Below are 23,050 nucleotides of genomic sequence, written 5' to 3'. Positions count from 1 at the left end.
AGGAGAAAAGAGGGTGCATGCGAGGTGATTTGGCGGGCGAGGGAAGGCTATAATGCAGAGGCCTGAATCTGATGACAAGGAGAAGCCAGAAGAGTCAGGTCTACATCACCAAGAGCCCCATTTTGATGGGTCCACAGAATTTAAATGAGGTAAAGTTTCCTTTACATATGGTTCTGTTGCTTAGGGCCAGATGTAGAAAAGAAACATTTTGCGACTTGCAAATAGCGAGTCATAGCGACTCGCTATTTGCAACTTGCAAAATGTAATGCAGTACGGTGTCTCAGACACCGACTGCGACTCGCTATGGGGTCGCAATGACCCACCTCATGAATATTCATGAGGTGGGTCGCAAATTGCGGCCCCATAGCGAGTCAAGGCACTCGCAAACATGGAGGCCTGCTGTAGTCAGCAGACCTCCGTGTTCGTGACTGCTTTAAATAAAGCAGTTTTTTTTTTTTTTTAAGTGTAGCCCGTTTTCCTTAAAGGAAAACGAGCTGCACTTAAAAAAAAACGAAACCTTTAGTTTCGGTTTTTTTTCAGGGCAGGCAGTGGTCCCTTGAATGGTATTCTAATTTCTTTCTCTCTTGTTATTCCATTGAGGTAACTTGGTTGTCATTGCTCTCTTGAATATCAAAGTCGCAGGACTTTCACCTGTGGCCGAGTGAGTTGTTGAACGATAGGTTCGTAGGGTACAATTTAATACAGTTTTCAAACTGGGCTTCTCAAGATTTGCACACTATACTGCTTTCTTTAACATACTTATAAAACGCTCAATGAGTCAGTTGGCCTGCGGCAACAAAGGTGTACTCTTTGGAAGATTTATATTTAGATGCTCCAGGAATTCTTTGAATTTTTCGCTGTTAAAAAGTGGGCCATTATCAGACTTTAAAATTGCTGGAACGACCCATGTTGGAAACATGCCTTCTAGTCTCTCAATGACTTGTTTGCGAGTTGTGGATGAGAGATCTTCCACTAACAGAAAACATGAGTTTTTGTCCACAATCACCATCTGGTGATGTTCATTATCAAGTGGATTGAAAAAGTTGATAGCTTTTGTAGAAAGACAGTTGCATAGATGGTAGGCTTTGAGTTATTTTTCAACCCTCTCAAATATGGAAACCTAACTCTGTCTCGAAGAGCTCTTTTTGTGGCAACAATACCACAATGTTCTTTGTGAGCCACTTCAGTTATTTTCTGTGGGAGACTGTCCGGAATCAGAATTCTCAAACCTTGCAGTATTACTCCCTCTTGAGTTATGGACAGTTTATCTTTGACATTTCCTTATTTTGGATATTCACCATCATTGGTGAAAGGTTGAGTGTTTCGGTTCCATGACTAACGCAAAATTGTGTCTTTTAACTTCAGAATGTCACAATTATGGCTCCCGGCAGTAATAATCTGGGCTAACAGAATAGTAGCTGGCATTTTTGATTTAACAGCAAATTTAATTTAGATTTCAGCGGTCTTAGATGGAAGAATTGATACATCAGTAACTAGTAAGAAAGCATGAGAGTTTCTTCCATTAATTAAATGCATAATCTGCCTGAACATGAACCATATATTTTGAGACTGAAACAGGAGTGTCCTGCTGAAATTATTGTAAACATCAGATCGATCAGAGGAACAGAGAGAGCCCATGGAATCTAGTCTATAATAATTTTTAGTGGCTTTACAGAGAACCAAAATCCTATCATGACAGACCGAAAAACAGAGATCACACATTTCTACACAGGACCTTTATTTTTATCAAGTAAGAAGTTACGCCTGACCTACTTGTTTTGTTAGGTAACCAGAAAGGATATAATTGAAAGCAAAGTCAACAATAATGACTTGGGGAAACTATATATTGTAGGATAATTGACAGCAATTGATTTCAAACCCAACAAGGAGAATGTGTAAGAAAAAAGTGAGGAGAGATTAATAAACAGAATTTACTCCATCTGCGTGTATGCTCTCTGTCCCATGGAATGCATGAGATAGGATATTTTTAAAAAGAGCTGTGTGCTCAGTCCTTGGCACGCACAGGGCAGATGGCTAAGAAATTATGATAAGGGGCTGTTCTAGGTTTGGAAATAAGTCAAGGAGGAAAAATAATGTCTCCACAAAAGACAAAATGGCCAAAATTGATAGATAATTTTGCCCCTCTCGTGGCACGAGATGTGGGTGGAACATGGGAAGAAACAATGACATCAAATGATATCTTAAGCTAAATCCAATAAAAGTATATATAGAAAGAACGAAGATGAAAGTAATGTGACCTAAAGTATGAGAAAGGAAAAAGATAAAACAACTTTTGAGTAGCAAGAGATCTGGAGCTTGAGACTGGAAGACAGACTGAAAACTGCCAGTAAAGAATTAAGGCTGTGATGATGCATCCTAAAAAAAAGTACATACCCATTAAAATGTTTCTGGATGTTGAAGCTGCGCACACCTTACACAATGTAAATACACTTTACCTAGAGACTCATCTATGGGATTTTAAAGTACCTTCTCTAAAAAGTACTTTCAAGAAGATGAAGAGAAAGTGTATCTTAAACGTAGTGCTTTCCAAGTCATTGCAAATGTGAGCCCTCTCTTGTGATTAAATGTGCCAGGTTTGGGCCACGCATCAACAATGTAACTGTGCGCATTGTAGGGTTAGTACACTTACCCACCATAATTATTAAGATTTAAACATATACATAGTTATCTATTAAATTTAGAAGTTTTAAATACAGCATACAAGGCCCATGTGTCTCCAAACGTTTTACAGAAAACAACTGTAGCTAGCAGAAGTAAGCATAGGACATATATGCAGTTATAAAAAATACAGTAAAATGAAAAATGCAATATGTGAAATAGTGGGTACAGCAAGGTTGAAAGCAAAACAAAATAGACCCAACAGTGAATGAAGGGTTGAACGTTTAACAACAACATATGTACAACATGAATATATGCACACAATGTATTAACACACTTCATACTTTATCACAGTTTAACAGGGCACTTTACAAATTTATGGCAAAGCGAATTACTACGATCCTTTCATAAGAACATTATTTACTTTAACATATATGATAGTTGAAGGGTTTTGCCAAGTGCTAAAGAGAGCATGTTTTGTTTAAGAATGTATGACGCAACAACGCATGCTGGAACCACGCATGCCTAAACAACGGGGTCGGAACAACGACTGCGTTGTTACCATTAATGCCTTTACAACAAATGAATTAACAAAGATTTTTCGTTGTAAAGACATTCATGGTAAAGGCATTAGTGAATGGCATGCATGGTTCCAGCATGCGACCCCTCTGGCCCCCCACCCCTAAAAATTACTGCGGCCTCCCACCCCAGCCCCTAAAACCACCCGATCCCCCCACCCCACCTCTAAAATTACCCCGACCCCCCTGAAACCTAAAACCACCCCAACACCCCACGCCTTAAAATTACTGCGATGCCCCACCACGCCCCTAAAACCACCCCAAACCCCCCCCTTTAAACCTAAAACCACCCAAACCCCGCCCCTAAAATTACTGCAACCCCCACCCCGTCCCTAAAACCTAAAACCACCCCAAACCCCACCTTGCCCAGAAAACCTAAAGTACCCCAACACCCCACCCCCAAAAAGTAAAAATTCCCCGGACCCCAAACCCCTGCCCCTAAAACCTAAAGTACCTCAACCCCCCCACCCCAGCCCCTAAAACTAAAAATGCAACACCCCCCCTCCAGCCCTAAACCACCCCGACCCCCCACCCCCTAAAACTAAAAATACCCCAACCCCCCACCCCGCAACTAAAAATACCCGACTCCCCCCTCCTCCACCCCTAAACCACCCCAACTCCACACTCCCTAAAACTAAAAATACCCCGACCCCCCACCCCGCAACTAAAAATACCCCGACCCCTCTCCCCCACCCCTAAAGCACCCCTAAAACTAAAAATAACCCGCCCCTAAAACTAAAAATACCCCGAACCCTCCACCCCTGCCCGTAAAACAGCCCCAGTCCCACCACACTTACCTGATCACATCGGCCTCCTCAGCCGACTCCCTTCTTCTGTGCCTTAACCACGCATGTGTGAGGTTAAGCACATGCATGGTTAAGGCACCAAACAAGGAAGTTGTGGTTGACTAAAGAGTTGTTCAGCTTTCGTTGTCCACGACTCGTGGTTAAGGCTGCTTCCCTTTATTTAACACTTCTATTGTCAGTTTTTAAATAGTGAACTGCAAAAACCACGGGAGGTAGGAGGGAAAAGCATTGGAGAGAAGGTCTTGCGCTTGAATGAAATCAAGGGCCAATAAATATGTCACAATTCAGAAGAAATGTACTCTGCAATATAAACAACAGCAACTGCAAACTTTGGTTTTAATGTGAGGGCTTTTGATCAAGCAGTACTGAAAGAAATGAATCTCCTGTAACAACGTTGTGTTTTGTGCAACTGGAGACATTATTTGTCACCCTACAGTATGCAAAGCAGAATAACTCAATCACTTGTAACGCACAGTTGACAGTTCGGTGAACATAATAAGTCTGTCTTAGTTCGCAATTGTAAGCCTGTTAATGCAATGGAAGACATTAGTGGGAATGAAGGATGCATCAACCTAATAAGAAATAGCACAATAATCAACTGCAGGTCAATATGAGCACAACAGGAACATTATTACTAATTTTACTATTTCATACGTTTTCATATAGTCCCTTCATTGGCAGATTATACAAAAGATATTGCTGCTCATTTAAAAGTAATCTCAGACTAGTCACTGACAGCCAAACAGGTTAACCGCATGGACTAGGGGTGGTAAAGAATATCCTGAAGGATGACAACTACTTCTGATTGAGGTCAATGTTTACCTGCATAGGGTTGATCTTGACAGATCTTTCAAAGCACTCCACACACTCTCTGAATTCCTTGTTGCGAAGATGGAGGAGGCCTTTGCAGCGCTGGGCCCTGGCACTGCGATGCTTGGAGAGATCCCAGGCCTTATCATAGTACTCATGTTCTTTCATCACATCACCAAGCAGGCAGTACAAGCTGGGGGTCTCCTTTTTCTCTATCTCCCGTCTGAGGATTTCTTCTGCCTAAAAATACATGAAATGCAGTTTTTTTTCATTCCCACCCAAGAGAAACCAACTCGTTTGCAAAAGTCAGCACAAAACATGTCATGATTTGTTCCTAGAACTCTACAGAGAAACTCTTCCCGATAAGATTTAAAAACCACAGAGAATACAGATTTTCAATTTTCACTCGAGCTTTGGAAAATGTGGAACAAACTAACCGTTATACTTCTGTATCAAGCCTTGTTCACAATAAACAGTTGGATTTTTTTTTATAGCTGTACACAAATGACTTCCATCGACTGATGTGTTAAAACCTATCAGGTGCGTAATCTCTGAAAAGACGCAGTTGTAAACCTCAGAAGCTTAAAACGAAGTTCCATTCGAGGGTGTGTAGAGGAACAGAGATCTTGTTTTTTACACTGTACAAAAACTTTGTATAAAGGTATCCAAACAAGATTATAAGCTTGTGCAAGTAAATAATAGGCTGTAGTCTTCATTTACTGAGCAGAAACAATGCACGCTTGTTTTTCCATTAGTAGATGTAGCATTGATCAATATGGAAAACCAATAATGTATGTGATCCAGAACAATACAGATTTCAAAGACCTGCCTTTTGAATCCTTTTCAGAAAATTGTGGGTATCTATATTGTAAAATAAATATCTCAAATGTCTGCACAGCACAATATCACTCTTATTTCTCCTGCTCTGCACAAATATGTCTTTTACTGTAGTCTCCTCTGTGTATAAAATCTGCTCTCCTTATTCAGGTTCAGTCTACCACATAGCAAAAGTTGCCTAGTTGAAAAAGACACACTGTGCACTTAACAAGAATATATGGGGGTTTCAGGGCCACCCATTGCCTACCACTTATTTGCTTTACTGTTATCCTTATTAACTTGCTTTCTATTTGATGGTTTCCCTTGTTTCATCCTGGCAATCTTGTGCGTGTTTCTCCTCTGGGGCACAGACTCTTTACCATCTCTTTGACTGGCAAGTTTCTATGCTTCTACTCACGCTTAGAAAACTACTTTTTTCTTGTTAAACACTGCATTACTGCATGTATTTTCCAGCTTTCTCCCCTGCACTCCATGTTGCTATCCCTCGCCCATGTGTTTGTACTCAGCACTCCAAGTAGCTCTCTTTCACACGTGTGTTTCTATCTCCCTTTGCCCGCGTTCTCTCTCTCTCTCTTCTGGTGCTTCTACCCACGTCTGCAGTGTTGTTTCACACTTTCTCCCCTCCACAACCTGCTCATCAATTTTATTTTTATTTTTAGGAAAGCGCTTTCATACTAGGTTTTTCACGCTTTTGAACTAGGTATTTTTTTTATTTACCCATCCACCCTAAATAGGTAAATAAAAAGAAAACAAAAACCTGTGTCCTTTGTAGACACATGCCTGCGTACTGAATACATGTGCATGCCAACAAAATGATGCAGCTTCCACATCCTTACCTTTTTTTTTTTTTTAGCTATGCAGCACAGCTGCCCAGATGCTGTACACTATGCCTAAAAATCACAGGCAAAGCCAACGGTTGTCATAAGCAACACCTACTGGCTTTGCTAATGCTTGTTTTTGTCAGGGACCGAATCCCCAACTCACCCCAATATGTCGGTCTGATTCTCCCTTTACTGTGTTCAGTTAGCCTTAATCTTTCTACCATTCAGGCCAATCTAGTCTTCCCTCCATGGAACCCGACTTTCTCTCCCCGGCCTATCAGATAATTTCCCTTTTCCATAATACTTCTTTCCCAAGTGAACAATCCGCTCTCCAAAGATAGCTGCCTGCTGTTCTTCGGTATGTGTGCTTTCACCGCATTCACGCATACTGGAGCGAGATAGAGGGAAGGCCACACTCTTGCAATGTCCCAGTTTGGTTATCATCATGGGATTTACCAATGATGCAGTCCTCTTTTGCTGCACACTTCATGCCCTACAGTGGGGAGTAAGGTAGGTGTAACACTTCTTGGGAGCACTTACTAGCAGGCAGTATTCCGCTTTACTGTGGAACGCAAAACATGTTTGCACTATAATTTACTCGCCCATATTTTTATACCTAATTTGATACACCCAGTTTACCTGCACGCCCAGTTACAGAGCTTAAAGTAAACCAATGCAAAATAGTGCTTTTGAGACTGCTTTTGGCAGAAGCACAAGATGGGTGGATCTCGGAGGTTGCAAAATAGAGAATGTTCTCCATTGGTTGCAAATGTTTCCTCCCTCTCAACATATTTCTTAAACGAACCACCAAATCTAGTTCTCAGATTATTTTAAAAAAAAAAAGGTACAGTTACTTTCGTTCAGGGGTGGTTTCTTGATTAGGGCGGCAGGGCTCCGCCCCCGCTCCAATTTCTGCATCAATGGCTATCTCATTACAAATGTTTAATGCTTTTAAACTTCAAACAGTGTGACCCTCGCTCTGCGCGAGGGTCAGGCAAAACCAGGCACTTTCAAAAGGCACTTGTGCGGCAGCGCATGTGCCGACCGTCACAGGATTTATAGGGCTTACCTGATCTCAGCCCTGGCCTCTGGCAGCCTACAACACTGTAAGGCACTGCCCCTTATGACACACTGAAGCTTCGGTCAAAGAAAACAGCCTGGGCACTTTAAATGTAAGCCCTCGGTTTCCAAAGCTGGCTGTCAATGAGCGAGGCTGTGTAACACTGTAGCCCATCGTCACAGGGTGGAGTGGGAACAAGTCTCCATGGCCCCACCTCATTCTGGGAGTAGCTGGAAAAGGATTGCGGTGCGCACAAGATTAGATGGGCAAACTTCTTTTTGATCAGATTAGGAAACACATTTCAACAATTTAAAGTGTGGATGAATTGGAAATCAGAATTACAGCACGTGTTAGGCTCAGCATTTGCAGCCCGCTTTCAGTTGCTGTCGATTTTTCTCTCGCAGATAAAGTTTAACCTATTCTGGGATTAAGAAGTGAAGCCAATTTAATATGCTCCTTGTTAACCTGAATTGCTTTACATCAAGGAAGACACGCCCATCCAGCATTGATGTATATGGAAGCAATTACTGCTAATGACACACCTCCAAAATATACCTTCTAACTAGATGGACGCACTTGAGCACCAGCAAATTAATTAAAAAATGAATTGAGATTACAAAGGAAATTCACTGGGATCAAGTTACAAAGCCATACTGTGTTTCCGCTTGTCTGGCAAACAGAGTATTTGAGAAACTGGTTCAAATACACGCAAGCAAATGTACTTTGATCAAGATGGATGGATGGATGGATGGCTGTATCCTCTGGTTAAAGGATTCATAGATGGGATGGGTGAATGGAAGAGTTACAGGCGAGTGTATCCAGAAGGATGAGTAGATGTATATCTGATGGATGAATGCTCCATATGATGGACAAATGTATGGACGATTTTTTAGTGATTTTAATACATAGATGGTTGGGTGAGAGGATGAGTGAATGGGAGAGCCTCTAGAAGGATCGATGATGGTTGGATGCATGAACAGATGAATGATGGAAACATAGATGAATTAATGGGGGATGATTCAGTGAATGATTCATGGGTTGAACGCTCTTATGTCATCCAGACTCACTCGCTGCGTGTAATTAATCCCCAATTTGTACGCCCCACCACTTTGAAATGTCACCAGCCACTACTGCTTTCGTTTAATACTAGTTATTTGTCATGGATATTCTCTCTGAATCCATTAACAGTACAATATCTCGCCTCACATATGGAATTCTCAAACACTATTTTTAAAGATAATTTTACAGAGAAAACACACCTTTAAGAGATAATATTTGCTATATATTTTTGTGACTGTAAAACGTAAATCCAATTAGCCAAGAAGACACCACAAAAATTTGTCTGATTACACTACGGAATTACACCCTTTTTAAACCTCCTAAATAAAGGGAAATGTAGCCTCTAATAGGTGTATCTATTCGACTCTGCAACTTCAAGGAACTGCAGAGACAGGCAGCCCTTTCAGGAGGCAGTTCGTTTTGAAGGAAATACAGCCAATGAATCTCTGACTTTATCAGCTTATGACTAAAACCCTTGCAACAGAGGTGGGTAACATTATTACCGAGCAAATTATATGCGCAAAGAGGCCTGGTCTACCCAAATATTTGCTCAAAGTCTATGAAGTAACTCTCGGCAAAGGTATGATGTACTCGTCTCCAGGCTGCCACTTCCCAAAAATATCTGGAATCTGAACATACTGGCATCAGGGCTGGAGTAGCTGCTTTGACAGTTTTTATTTAGGATTTTGGTGGCAAGTGATTATGCAAGAAACCAGGACTGGCTTTAGCGCTGGTGGTGCCCAGAGAAACATGTTTTTATTGACGCCCCCCACAAAGACGACCTTTTCCACTGATTCCCTCACTGCAATGCTGCAACAGTGACCTTAATCTTTCCATAGCCAGTCTCTCAAATGCAGTTAGTTTGTTTTATAGCGCTACTCATATCAGTGTAGAGTGTCAGAGCAACTTATATCATAAACACATCATACAGAGTCAATCAATCATACTTCTGTAAATCAGTCCACAGGAAATGTTACATCAGACAATTAATATTACAAGGTGTAGGAGTCACAGATACCATTAGGTTATATATTAAGAGTGTCTGGTCTGGAGAAGCACAAACTCAGGAACTGAATCATACCACAGTGATTAGATTTACTAATAAGAACCTTCCTAAATGAACCCTTTTGTAGCAACATTAGGACAGTGACAAACGGGAAAAACAACATTGTAACTTCTACCATGCAGCTCGCATGCATCTCTCTGATGACAGTTCACACCTCAATGTGCTATATTAGGGTTGTAACTTATGAACTGGAAAGGGATCTATGTGACAAAATCAGGAACATACTGAACTAGCCACATAAAATACAGTACAGTGATTTGAGTGGTACACATTCTTTGCACCAGGGATATTAACCCTCTGCACTACAGCATCATGAGTGGAAAGTGCCACTAGACAAAACTCTCTAGCAGGAACATTAGTCACCAGTTATCTTGACATTTGTTATTGTTGCCTGAAAACTGCAGGAAGGCATAAGGAACTCTGTAGTGCGGGGTTTTTAAATAAGAGCGGCTGAACCTGTCTCACCACCCTAGAGCTAGCCCTGCAAAAAACTATCCGTCTCACTATAGTTTGTTTTGAAAAAGCCAGTCTCCTGCAGAGAACACCATAATATACAAATATAAATGTTTTGAATTTATAACTTAAATGGTCTTATTCGAGCAATATTTCAGAAAGCTTAATGTCTACGGCAGCGTTTCTTAACCTGGGGTCCGAGCAGTCCTGAGAGTCCACCAGTCTGATCTGAGGGTTCGTGACTAGAAAATTAAATAGTATTAGCAGAATATACATACTAAAAAAGCAAAACTGAACATTTTAAAATACTCTTAATATGAAGGAGTTTGCAACTGAAGGTTAAAAATGAAGTTGGTATCTTTATTTTGATTCCTGGGAGCAGCGCAAGCAAAGCAAACGGAATCTAGTATGGATGATTTGTGGCTTCAATGGAAGCACTGCTGTGTGTTGACAAAAAGAGAGCCATTTATGAGAACAAAACAGGCAAAGTTTAGCAAATTATTTCATCTTTTAAAAACTAAAAACTCATTCTGGAAATCCCCAATCTTCTCATTAAAATTTAGATTTTTGCTTATGTTTTTGAAAAAAATGAAAAATTACATAGGTTGTGTATTTGTTGGATGCGTAGTTTCGGTATTTTTGTTTAATGTTTTGAGATTGGAATTGTAGAATTTGCTTAGTAATTGGTCCCTGACTTACTTTAGTGATTCAGTAGGGGGCAGCAGAAGTGAAAAGCCGCAGTGGCTGCTACAAATCTCAGGAGGGATGGAGCAGTGGGGGGAGGGGAAAGGGGAGGGGTGTGTGTGTGACTGACATGTAGGTGGGGAAATATACAGGGAGTGCAGAATTATTAGGCAAATTAGTATTTTGACCACATCATCCTCTTTATGCATGTTGTCTTACTCCAAGCTGTATAGGCTCGAAAGCCTACTACCAATTAAGCATATTAGGTGATGTGCATCTCTGTAATGAGAAGGGGTGTGGTCTAATGACATCAACACCCTATATCAGGTGTGCATAATTATTAGGCAACTTCCTTTCCTTTGGCAAAATGGGTCAAAAGAAGGACTTAACAGGCTCAGAAAAGTCAAAAATAGTGAGATATCTTGCAGAGGGATGCAGCACTCTTAAAATTGCAAAGCTTCTGAAGCGTGATCATCGAACAATCAAGCGTTTCATTCAAAATAGTCAACAGGGTCGCAAGAAGCGTGTGGAAAAACCAAGGCGCAAAGTAACTGCCCATGAACTGAGAAAAGTCAAGCGTGCAGCTGCCACGATGCCACTTGCCACCAGTTTGGCCATATTTCAGAGCTGCAACATCACTGGAGTGCCCAAAAGCACAAGGTGTGCAATACTCAGAGACATGGCCAAGGTAAGAAAGGCTGAAAGACGACCACCACTGAACAAGACACACAAGCTGAAACGTCAAGACTGGGCCAAGAAATATCTCAAGACTGATTTTTCTAAGGTTTTATGGACTGATGAAATGAGAGTGAGTCTTGATGGGCCAGATGGATGGGCCCGTGGCTGGATTGGTAAAGGGCAGAGAGCTCCAGTCCGACTCAGACGCCAGCAAGGTGGAGGTGGAGTACTGGTTTGGGCTGGTATCATCAAAGATGAGCTTGTGGGGCCTTTTTTGGGTTGAGGATGGAGTCAAGCTCAACTCCCAGTTCTACTGCCAGTTCCTGGAAGACACCTTCTTCAAGCAGTGGTACAGGAAGAAGTCTGCATCCTTCAAGAAAAACATGATTTTCATGCAGGACAATGCTCCATCACACGCGTCCAAGTACTCCACAGCGTGGCTGGCAAGAAAGGGTATAAAAGAAGGAAATCTAATGACATGGCCTCCTTGTTCACCTGATCTGAACCCCATTGAGAACCTGTGGTCCATCATCAAATGTGAGATTTACAAGGAGGGAAAACAGTACACCTCTCTGAACAGTGTCTGGGAGGCTGTGGTTGCTGCTGCACGCAATGTTGATGGTGAACAGATCAAAACACTGACAGAATCCATGGATGGCAGGCTTTTGAGTGTCCTTGCAAAGAAAGGTGGCTATATTGGTCACTGATTTTTTTTTGTTTTGTTTTTGAATGTCAGAAATGTATATTTGTGAATGTTGAGATGTTATATTGGTTTCACTGGTAATAATAGATAATTGAAATGGGTATATATTTTTTTTTGTTGAGTTGCCTAATAATTATGCACAGTAATAGTCACCTGCACACACATAAATCCCCCTAACATAGCTAAAACTAAAAACAAACTAAAAACTACTTCCAAAAATATTCAGCTTTGATATTAATGAGTTTTTTGGGTTCATTGAGAACATGGTTGTTGTTCAATAATAAAATTAATCCTCAAAAATACAACTTGCCTAATAATTCTGCACTCCCTGTATATTTTTTTTAAACGTACAGTTCCAGTCACTGCCGCTTCGCTCCTCTGCTCTTCTGGTGTCCCAGGAGTCCCTGGGACACCAGCACAGGCTCCGCATGCATTCCTGGCACTGCTCTCATGCTAAAACTGGCATGAGAGCAGAGTCAGGATTGGTCTGAGCGCTTGGTCTGCCGCTCAGACACTGCATGGGAGTCTGTGCAGTTTCTCCAATCCAGCTGTTTAACACAGCCGGGTTGGAGAAATCTAAGTGCGCATGTGCGTTTGGCCGGCCAAAGATGGCCAGCCAAACACACATGCACACTTAAGTGCACTTCACTCCCCTCTACCCCCTAGTAATGGCCCAGCCCGCCCCTCCCTGCACAGCTGAAAAATAAAACGATAGTACTTCAGCACTGCAAAGGAGCCGCCCCAGGTGAAAAGGTTAAGAATGGCTGGTCTAGGCTATGAAGTGACCTTTCTGCCAGAGAAGAATGATCCATAAGAAATGTTGGGAGTGAATCTGAATAGTTTACATGAAAATCTGAAATTATTTTGGGTAGAAAAGATGGATGACTTAGAAGGAAACTTTGATACATTGGAGAAAAGGATACTGTTCCTTGCAGCACATAGTTTAATACATGATCAATCTTCCAGCTGAAGTTATTGTTACATGAAAAACCACGTCTAAGAGATGTGCTGAAGGTCAACTCTGTGCATGAATTTAAAATGGGGCCTATTATTTTGGCAAGCATAAAGTTGAGTCCCCAACGAGGAGAAGACCTCATGGGAGGGGGGGGGGGGGGGGGAACTTTCCTGAGGCCCTCAAGAAAATAATTTATCGCTGTGATGTTGAAAAAGGATGTATGAGAGGGACTCTTTCCGTAAGTAGTGACAGGAGCCAAATGCACTCCGACAAAAGAGAAATGAAAGACATATTTTGCAAGAAAAGAAGATAAGGCAACACCATCTCTTTGTAACAACTTCTCAGGTCCACCTGCTTTTGAAGGCATCTTGCGCAGAGCTTCTTCCATTAAAAAGTATACAAGAAACAACTAGAAAGCCTTTTGCCTTCTTCAATGTCTTCTGGAACTAATCTGGAAGATTCAAGTGGCTAGATCGTAGATACACAACAATCAGGCTGTAAGGGTCAGTGAGTGAGGACAGGAATGGAAAATCCTACTTCAGTCCTGGATAGAAAGTCCAGTTTGTGTGGGACTCTCTTGGGAGGTTTTTGGACATGGGCAACTGAAGCATATACAGACGCCACTACTGCCATGGGAAATCCATGGCTATGAGGATCATCTTCATTTTGCAGTCTGCCATTTTGGTGATGGCTTTTGACAGCAAGGTGATCAGTGGAAAAGCATAGGTTAATGGCCTTGATCAGTCTACCAAAATTAAATTTCCCCTGAACCTGGATGCGAAAGCTTGGCATTTTGCATTTCTCCTGCAGCAAACAAGTAGATTTGATGAGTGCCCCATTCGTGGAAGGTGTTTTGAAGCATGCCATGGTATGGCAAACACTGGCATTGTTCTAGAAGAGGCCTGATGACCTTGTGCGCTGTCTCATAATATGACCAAAAGGGTACAGTTGCCGAGATGAGCGATTAACAGGCACTAATTTGGGGAGATGGAGTTACCCATAAAAGATGGAGTAAGCTGAATGTCTCTACAGGGCCTAGCCAGATTCTGCACATTGCACATATTCATACCAAACCAAATATGTCATAAACCAGAGCAATTCTAAATATATAAATTTAGGTAACTGGTCATGATGCAAGTAAAGTGTAGGGTACCTACCAATATCACACTTAACTGTATCCTTCTAGTTAAATATTCAGTGGGTACACAGAATATCATGCACAATCTGTTTGACAGTACAGTTATTATTACAGTTATTGTACCCTGAAGATTGGCATTCCCTGCAATGTTGTCTGGAAATTGATTTGATGCTTACATGCTTGAAAAATATATGTCTGTGCTGCTGTTGATCATACAAAAATGTACAATGAAGCACTTGTTTCCAGGGTAAGCAGCTTGCAGAGAATAAGGGTGGAATGGAGCTTTGAATACAAGGCTTACAGAAAAGATAAATTCAACTGCAAAAAATATATCAAGTATCAGAATATGGTAATCTTCTAAAACTGGTTATCCTTGAATTTAACTGGATGTCTAAATTATTTAACAATATAGTAACAGTGAAGTTTACTTTTTCAAAGACAAGATAAAGGAAATTTTATCAATGGGATCTGAAGTCTTTCAATTACAAGATGAAGGACTAATCTGTATATTCTCCAGAATCTGCTAATAATGCAGTGCATAGACTGAACAAACATACCCAATGACAGAAAACCACTACAGTAGCTAATCAAGAGCATAAGGTTTCGAATAAAAGGGCATAATAATTCTGCAACAAGGCTGAGTCTTCTGTGATGAAAAAGTAAACACAAATAAAGGATATATATATATATTTGCCACTTTGTAGTTATAGTTCGGATTGTGTTTCAATAGGAAAAGCAATTTTTAGGATTGACGAATCTTCACAAAACTAGCGGCATCTGAAATAAAAAGGACGGAGTCCCAAGGAACGTTTTCTCTATTCGTATTTACCTTGGAAACTTAGACACAGCTACAGCTGAACGGACGTGCACCTCATTTGGCAGAAAGCTACATCTTGGTCCAGAAAGCATGCTTTTTGTTATATGAAATAAATCCATTAGGTTGTTTTTGAGATATTAAGGCTGTAAAACTTTGTATAATTTAAAGCGCAAGGATCTGCAGAGCCAAAAGATCTCAAGATGAGATCTAACTGACTTCCAAGTCATCAACAATGATGTTGCAGCAGCCATCTTAAGACCCAGGACTTATACTTTTATTAGGGGAAGGAGCATGTGACTCCATTCACCAAGCCTCAATGAGGCCCTGGGGTCCCCTGACACCGGGGCTGACTTTCAGACATGGGGAAGAGCCAAGGCAAGATCGGTTTCAGGGACGCCATTCCCTGGCACCCAATAGTCTGCAGTGTCCCAGGGAGCCCACCCCAGGGACACTGTGGTTCCTTGCTTTGCGGAATGTGGGCATACCCTGCCCACACTGTCCAGGGCAGGGAACAGATGTTTGCTCTTTCCCAGTGGGAGCAGTAAAAAATGCTGCTCCCTACCAGGTGGGAGCAACGGAATAGTGCTGCCAGCACCAAGTATGAGATGAGGCCTGGATTGTTGGTGCACCAGGTTGGCACTGACTTAAAATAAAATAATGGGCAGCTCCTGCTAGAGGAGCCAGCTGGGGCCCTGCAGACCTGGGGCTCCTCTCGTATCCCCCTAAATGGGTGGGCACCAACAGCTTCAACTGAAAAAGAAAGTCAGCTGGGAAGCCGACCCTCCAATGCCCTCAACCACAATTAAAGATATGGGTGTCCAGAGCCACTCCTTGTTACTGACTGCCCTGACAAGCAGCTCCCTATACTGACCTAGGGATTTATTTGAATAAATATTTTCCGGCTTGTTGAACCCCTAGAAGAGGCAGGGATACCACCAAACATTATTTTTTATGTTGTGGACGGCTGTAAGAAGTGCGGCAGTCCCACAGCAACATTATAAAAAACTAGCAAGCCTCCTGGGATAAGAAATCCATGAGCCCAGGACAGATTACCATATCTTTTTTAAAGCACTCCTTGCTGGAGTTCTATGCTCTTGGACAACTGGACCTGGAGAACAAATCATGTTCTGTTAGTTATAGTGCTGAATGTTTGCCTACATTTCCACAAATAATGAGGATTCAATTCATTCTACAGAAAAATTACTAGGTGTACTGCATGCATGTGAGTATGTATATATTTATATTTATAATAATTATGTGCATATCTTGTCTGTATAAAATAATTTTTGTTATGAAAAAATATACAAAATAAATAGAGTAATTATATGTTTCTGGTTTACATAAATGTTTATGTCATGTTATAAAGTTAGAATACTTTGATCACTGTATACAAAAAGGTTTGTGCTTTTCTGTGATAATACGATACATCTCAGTATGGAAGTATGATTGTAGGGAGGGTACATTTTATTGTTTAACAATTTATTTAGCTTTATAAAAAACCCATATATTTCTATTTCTGCAGAACACACGTGAATGTCTGAGCATGTGGATATGACTACGTCTACACATATACGTGCTTATGTAGTGGAATGTGTGCCTTGTATATACAATTGCATAATTATAATGTGTTTATGTTTGAATGTACGTATAAATATTGCTATATATTTAGATGTGTGGGTATGTATATATATATATATATATATATATATATATATATATATATGAATGTGCGTGTGTGTATATATATATATATATATATATATATATATATATATATATATATATATATATATATATATATATATATATCAAACCAAAACCCTTTCAGGGATAGAGCGACGCATAAATTATGCAAAAAACAAAGGAGAACTCTGGGAAGTTCCCAATTTTAGGTGGAGAGCTGCTCTAGTAAGGAGCACCCTGCAACACCAGCGACACTCTAGATTTGCTCACCTCAAATGTCTGCTTAGCTAGCAAAGTCTTTAAGCATAGGATTAGCACAGTGCTATCCTCGCCGAGCTAGATAATGACAAAGTCTTTTGCCATTTGTACAGCAAAATCTTTAAGCATAGGATTGACATAGTGTCATCCTTGCCGAGCTGCAAAATGACAAAAGCCATTTACCACTCCAGGCACAGTATTACAGCTTTGGACTGGTCAAATACCATCCAAGCCAACCTGGAATGAGTAAAGCAACCCCTGACACGTGTTTCGCTCTCATTAGAGCTCTTCAGAGGAGTATAGCTTTGTCCATATATATATGTAGTTTTATTTATTTTAATTATTGGGTAGGAAAAATATTCATAATTTCCTGCCCAGATCTTCACTTTCTGACCCAGCCCAAACCTCTTCAACTATTATGTACTCCCAAACACCCTTTCCAAACTCTTTCACCCTTTCCCCTCATTCATCCAACCAACCAGGTGCACACATCCACCACTCTCAATAGCAACTCACTTCTTCCCTTTACTAGTCCACTTCAATGAATCCATCCCTTTCAAAACAGTTGTTATGGTATGTGCATTATTATATTGAACCATCATCAGTTGCAGATCCACTGGAAAGTGGGTCATTAGATGCCTGTCTCATGGATACGTCTGATCTGAGGGGCATGGGGAGGCTGTGTCAAGTAGGATGAGGGCTGCAGATTCCCTTCTGTCGAGGGTCACCTGGATGTCATCTGTAGTTGCGATGAGGGTCATCTCTGTACAATGGTCTGGTCAGAATAACGATTATGTGGCATAAATGAGCAAGTGGTTCATGAGGGGGTCTGCGAGGCGTTTGTAGATGGCTTTTTCTAAGAACTTAGTTGGGTATGGTAGGAGGGAGAACAGTTGATAGTTCACAAGCTCAGTTGGGCCAGTTGAGGGCTTCTTCAGGAAGGCGTTGAGGGCTGCATGCTTCCAGGTTTCTGGGAAAGTGACAGTCTTGAAGAAGGTGTTGAAGTTGGGGGTTGAACCTTTCTTGAAGGCATGGTGGAGGGCAGGGGTCTGGCAGGGCCCCGATGTAGTGGTCTTCTTGATTGTTGTAGATTTCTCCATCGTGATGGTATTAAGTGAGGTCAAGGTGTTGTCTTTGTCTGATACAAGAAGACTAAGTGCAAAGTTGATGGGGTGCAGTTGTGGGTCAAAGTTGCTGCTGATGGATGTGATTTTGTTGCTAAAAAAGTCTTAAAGTTTGTTACACAGTTCTTGGGAGGGGGTGCCATTGCCGGAGGTTGCTGGTGGAGTGATGAAGTCGTTGATTATTGAGAACATTTCTTTGCTGCTCTCAAGCTGTTGTTGACAGAGTCTACTAAGTCCTTCTCTTGGTTTCCTGAATTTACTGTTAGTCGCACCTCTGGGTGTATTGTTTTCCTAGCTTGCCCTTCTTATCCGTTCTAGTTGTATGCAGTGTTGTTTGATCATTCACACTTCCTCTATATACCAACTGGCCTGTGTTCATGTTCTTTTTACTTGTCATCTTTTCCAACGGGCCAGGGTGTCAGCCAGATGGTGATAAAGACGTTAAAGTTGCTGATGTCTCTGGCTAGGTGGCCTGTGTGCTCCAGTTGGTTTATGTGGAGAGCAGAAGTCTACTCCACCTCTGATACGTTGTTACTGTATCGGCGGACAGGGCCTGTCATGATTGATCTTTTGTGGTGGGGAATGTCAATTGAGAAACTGAAGATGGCTTACTCAGTCCAGATGACAAGGTGGGTGTGTTGATCCTGATATTGTTGAATGAGGTTAAGATGGGGTTCAGGATGCATTCGGGAGTGTAAGTTGGGGCTGAGATGTGTTGGGTACCTCCACCGTTATTGAAGCTTTCGAGGAGTGAAACTGAGTTAGTGTTGGTCAGGTCTTCTAGGTGAAAGTTAAGGACTCCAAGGAGGATGTAAAGGCTGATGTTGATAGCTAGTTGTGCAAATAAGTCTGAAATGTTGTTGGTGAGTTTGGTTAAGGGCACTGGGACTCAGTAGACCAGTGTTCCACTCAGAGTGAAGCTGGCTGAAACTTGTAGTTTGAAATTGAGGTGTTCTATGTAGTTGGTTTCAGTTACTATTCCCCCTTGTGGTCATTGTTGGTGGTTGTGCCTGACGTTCTTGTAGTAAGTCCGGGTAGCAGGGGCGATGTCTGGTGAAGATTTTGTGGTCAGTCATGTTTCAGTGAGGAAAAGGTGGTCCGGGAGGTGTCCTCCTGAAGGTCCCAGATCTCTGTGGCATGTTTGCTGAGCATGCGGATGTTGAGCAGGATGCATGATTTTGAGTAGTGGAGTACAGATGGGGTGTTGGGTGCTGTCCGTGTGATTTGCAGTGAGTGTAGGGGCAGGTGGTTGTGGTGTTGCAGGTAAAGCAGCAGGTGGGGCAAGTGAAGGTCCTTTTTGTGTTGTGTGGCAGTAGAAATGCAGCAAGCAGCTGCCGACGATGAAGACCTGGAGGAGTGCAGAGAAGTAGAAGTGGGTTGAGGTAGGACCAGGGTTTCTGGTGTCGGGAGCAATCAAGGCGTGGGTGGGAACAGATGAGCTTTTCTCTGATGTACCTTTGGCATGCTAGCAGTGCTTCAATTAGGCATCCGCCCTGCTACCACTATTAAGTAGGTTCTGAGAGGGGGCAGGAACACAGGTAGTGGTGGGTGGGGCTCGGAGAGAGCAGAAAAAGCACAATGAGCAGGTAAGGAGCATTGGTTAGGGTGTGAGGGGCTGTAGAATGAGGAACGCAGTTAAGACATGTCCCAAATGCGGGGCAAAAAGGCAAAGAAAAATGGTTAAAAAAGCAAGGAAACACCAGCAAAAAAGGAGAGTAAGACAAACTATGTACAAAAGAGACAAACTGAACAGAAAACGGGTTGACAGCAGGGATGATGGAACACAAGAAAACAATGGTGAGAAGGGCACAAAAACAAGAGGTAGGCAGTGAAGAGAGAGAGCAAGAAAGTGAGCGACAGGAGTGAGGCGAGAGCCTTGTGGCACTGGAGCCGGGTCCGAAATGGCCTTGACAGGTCATAGGTACGTCTTGGAAGCTACGTCCACCACCGGCTTAACTGCTGGTAAAACGGGAGACATGCAAAGACAAGGGCACGGAAATGAGGCAGAAAGATAAAACTGATTTAAAGCAGTAAAGACACTGGCATAAAACCAGAGAAAGGCAAAACAGGCACAAGGGGGGCAAACTAAATGGGAAAAAAGGGCTGACAGCACGGATGATGGAATGAGAGAAAAAATGGCGAAAGGGGCATAAAAATTAGAGATAAGCAGTGAGGAGAGAGAGTGAGCGAGATGAGAGAGGAGCAGGGCTAGGGCCACCACCTGCTTCCAGCAGATGCATCACGTTTCAATGAGCACTAACTTAACACACTTACCACAACTAATTCACAAGGAAGGAAATAAAAACATACTAATCTACTTACCTCTACTCTTGTGTTTCGGCGTAGCCTCCCCTTGCCTTCTTACCCTTAACTCTGGGTTCCGGAGGAGTGTGCTACTTGCGGCCAAATCCTTCAACACCTAGCCAGGGGTGGTAAGCGCTATATATATATATATATATATATATATATATATATATATATATATATATATATATATATATATATATATATATATATATATATATATATATATATATATATATATATATATATATATATATATATATATATATATATATATATATATATATATATATATATATATATATATATATATATATATATATATATATATATATATATATATATATATATATATATATATATATATATATATATATATATATATATATATATATATATATATATATACACAGTTTACTATTATAATGTACACGGTTGAGTAACTGTGAGGCGTAAGTGACCCAGGAGTGCCTTACCTTCCCGTGCTGCCCTGCTCGCTCATAACAGATCACTGTTTCTTCCCACATTTCCAGCTTCTCAAAAATCTGCAGTGCAGAGTTCGTGCAGCCCAGATCAAACAGGAAAAAAGCCAGTTGGCGCTAGGAAGACGAATTAAATTGGGTATGAACATTGAGTTATCACATATTTACATTTAGATGTATTTATTCGCAGGACATCGCAACATCAGAGCTGTACTCGGGTGATATCTAACAGTATACTGAAATTTAACAGAGGAACACCAATGAAAAACAGCATTTTCGAGAGGGGGGTGAAGGACATCAAAGCAGATTCGTCGAAGGTTATACATCAGAGTGACTAAAAGCATTTGTACGTCAGAAGGGGGTTGGGAAGATATGTGGAAACAGAAGGGCTTTGAGTTTAAGTAAATTATATCTGATGTCTACTTTGTAGGTGTTCAGTGAGGCGATATCTTTAACATGCGGGGGATTTTAATTGATTAATTTATTTTCACTGGTATGGATGAGTGAAGTGATTTCAAACAAGAGAAAAACTGAAGTACAGAGGACAGATGGCAATTTAGGTGATCGACATATATCGAAGAGGAAGACACTAAATGGTGATGGGTGGCAGGGCAGACAGTATATACACTAATAATATTTGGCAGATTTTCATGAATGATAATGGTGTGGACAGTGTATGAGTTAGGTCTGTCCCTGCTGGTAATGCATCAATTTGGGCGTGGTGCTTTGTGAGTGATCCTAAAATCTAGAAAAAAGGTTATATCTTAGAAATCTAAAGGAGCAGCGAGCATTCCAGGTATGCGCAGGGCATCATCAGTAAGTTTCAAGATGATGCTTTCGGTACTACAGCCAGTTTTGAAGCTGGAACAGAATTCTTCGAGGTCATCGTTACATCCTGTTTCAATTGTTTGTTCACATGGCTTTTCACGATTTTGGCTAGAAAGGTTAAGCATAGGACTGAGTTCGTCAGAATCCAGGTACATTTTATTGCACCAGATAAATAACGATGCCCTATGGTACGTTGTTCATCGGGAGTGATAAATAGCACCTATAGCGAGATTCTGGGGACTAATGTGGATTTTGGTGCAGTAAACCCAGCAAACGTTTCCCCATTACATTTTGTAAGGTCTGAGTTGGCAACATTTAACAAAGGGTGAGAAATGTAACACACTTGGTAATTCCCGGCTATGGTAAATACCATCAAACTGGTTATTCTGAGCCATTCGTAGTTAGGGCCTTAGTGGTGGGTGGTAGCTTGAGTGAAGGGTGTATATGGGATTAATCTGACGGAGATGTGTCTGCACTGGCTCCATCTGTAAATTCAGTTTCCCAAAAATGCTTTTTTCAGCTTAACGGGTCAACATACTCTTTAAGGAGAATCACACGCTTGTGGTTCGCGCAGCAGTAATTCCCTGATTAAACTACTAAAATGTCAATTATTGTGGACTTGCAAAATGCCTTCTCCAACGTCTACAAAGGGCTCAGAATGCTCCTGCAAGAATCATCATTAGCTTTCACAGGCTCATGATTGGCTCCTCAGAGGAAGTTACATTATTAGCTTCCAACTATCAGCAAGATCCATTTTAAAAGTATGAGATGATACTTCAAATGTTTGCATAAGTTGTCTCAGCCGATCTAGATCATTAAAGCTCGTCCCATTTCCCAGTGTGCAATCGCTGGAGCAAAGGATAAAGCCCTTTTTAAGGTACTGAAATTCAAATTTCTTTCTAAAGGAGAGTGTGTTTGCTCAATATAGGCCCTTCTTATATGGAACCCCATGTAATTAGATATATGAAATACCGTATCATTAGCTCTCCATCTCTGTCAATTTATAAATCAAATGCTGAAGACTAGCCTGTTTGGTTAGGTAGTTTTACGTCTAGTACTAGAAGATCTAGTCAGGTGGTGGGCACTTTCCAAAGTCAGTTATTCCTCAATGCTGGTAAAGAGTTCCTGAAAAAGTTAGAGAGACGTTAAAGGGTCTAGAGGGTTTCCACTTCAGTGAATACCAAGAAATGAGCGTTTGGGAGAGAGCTACCATATAGGAATTGCGAAAAAATTGTGTTTTGGTTTTGATTTTTTCATTTGTTGTTGAGGATGAGAAATGGAGATTAG

General features: G+C 41.3%; 1 protein-coding gene across 1 annotated transcript in view; it reads right to left on the bottom strand.

Annotated features, from left to right (window-relative positions):
* Positions 1 to 23,050, bottom strand: part of TTC27 (tetratricopeptide repeat domain 27) — a 1,165,789-nt gene that overhangs the window by 156,044 nt on the left and 986,695 nt on the right. Inside the window, exons 12-13 of the mRNA XM_069234695.1 lie at positions 20,930 to 21,052; positions 4,826 to 5,053 (exon numbers count right to left, since the gene is read on the bottom strand). Coding sequence (XP_069090796.1) covers positions 4,826 to 5,053; positions 20,930 to 21,052 — 351 coding nt within the window. The remainder of the gene's footprint in view (positions 1 to 4,825; positions 5,054 to 20,929; positions 21,053 to 23,050) is intronic.

This window comes from Pleurodeles waltl, chromosome 5 (assembly GCF_031143425.1).
Source record: "Pleurodeles waltl isolate 20211129_DDA chromosome 5, aPleWal1.hap1.20221129, whole genome shotgun sequence".
In the NCBI taxonomy this organism is placed as follows: Eukaryota; Metazoa; Chordata; class Amphibia; order Caudata; family Salamandridae; genus Pleurodeles; species Pleurodeles waltl.
This window is presented reverse-complemented; position numbering and strand designations above follow the sequence as displayed.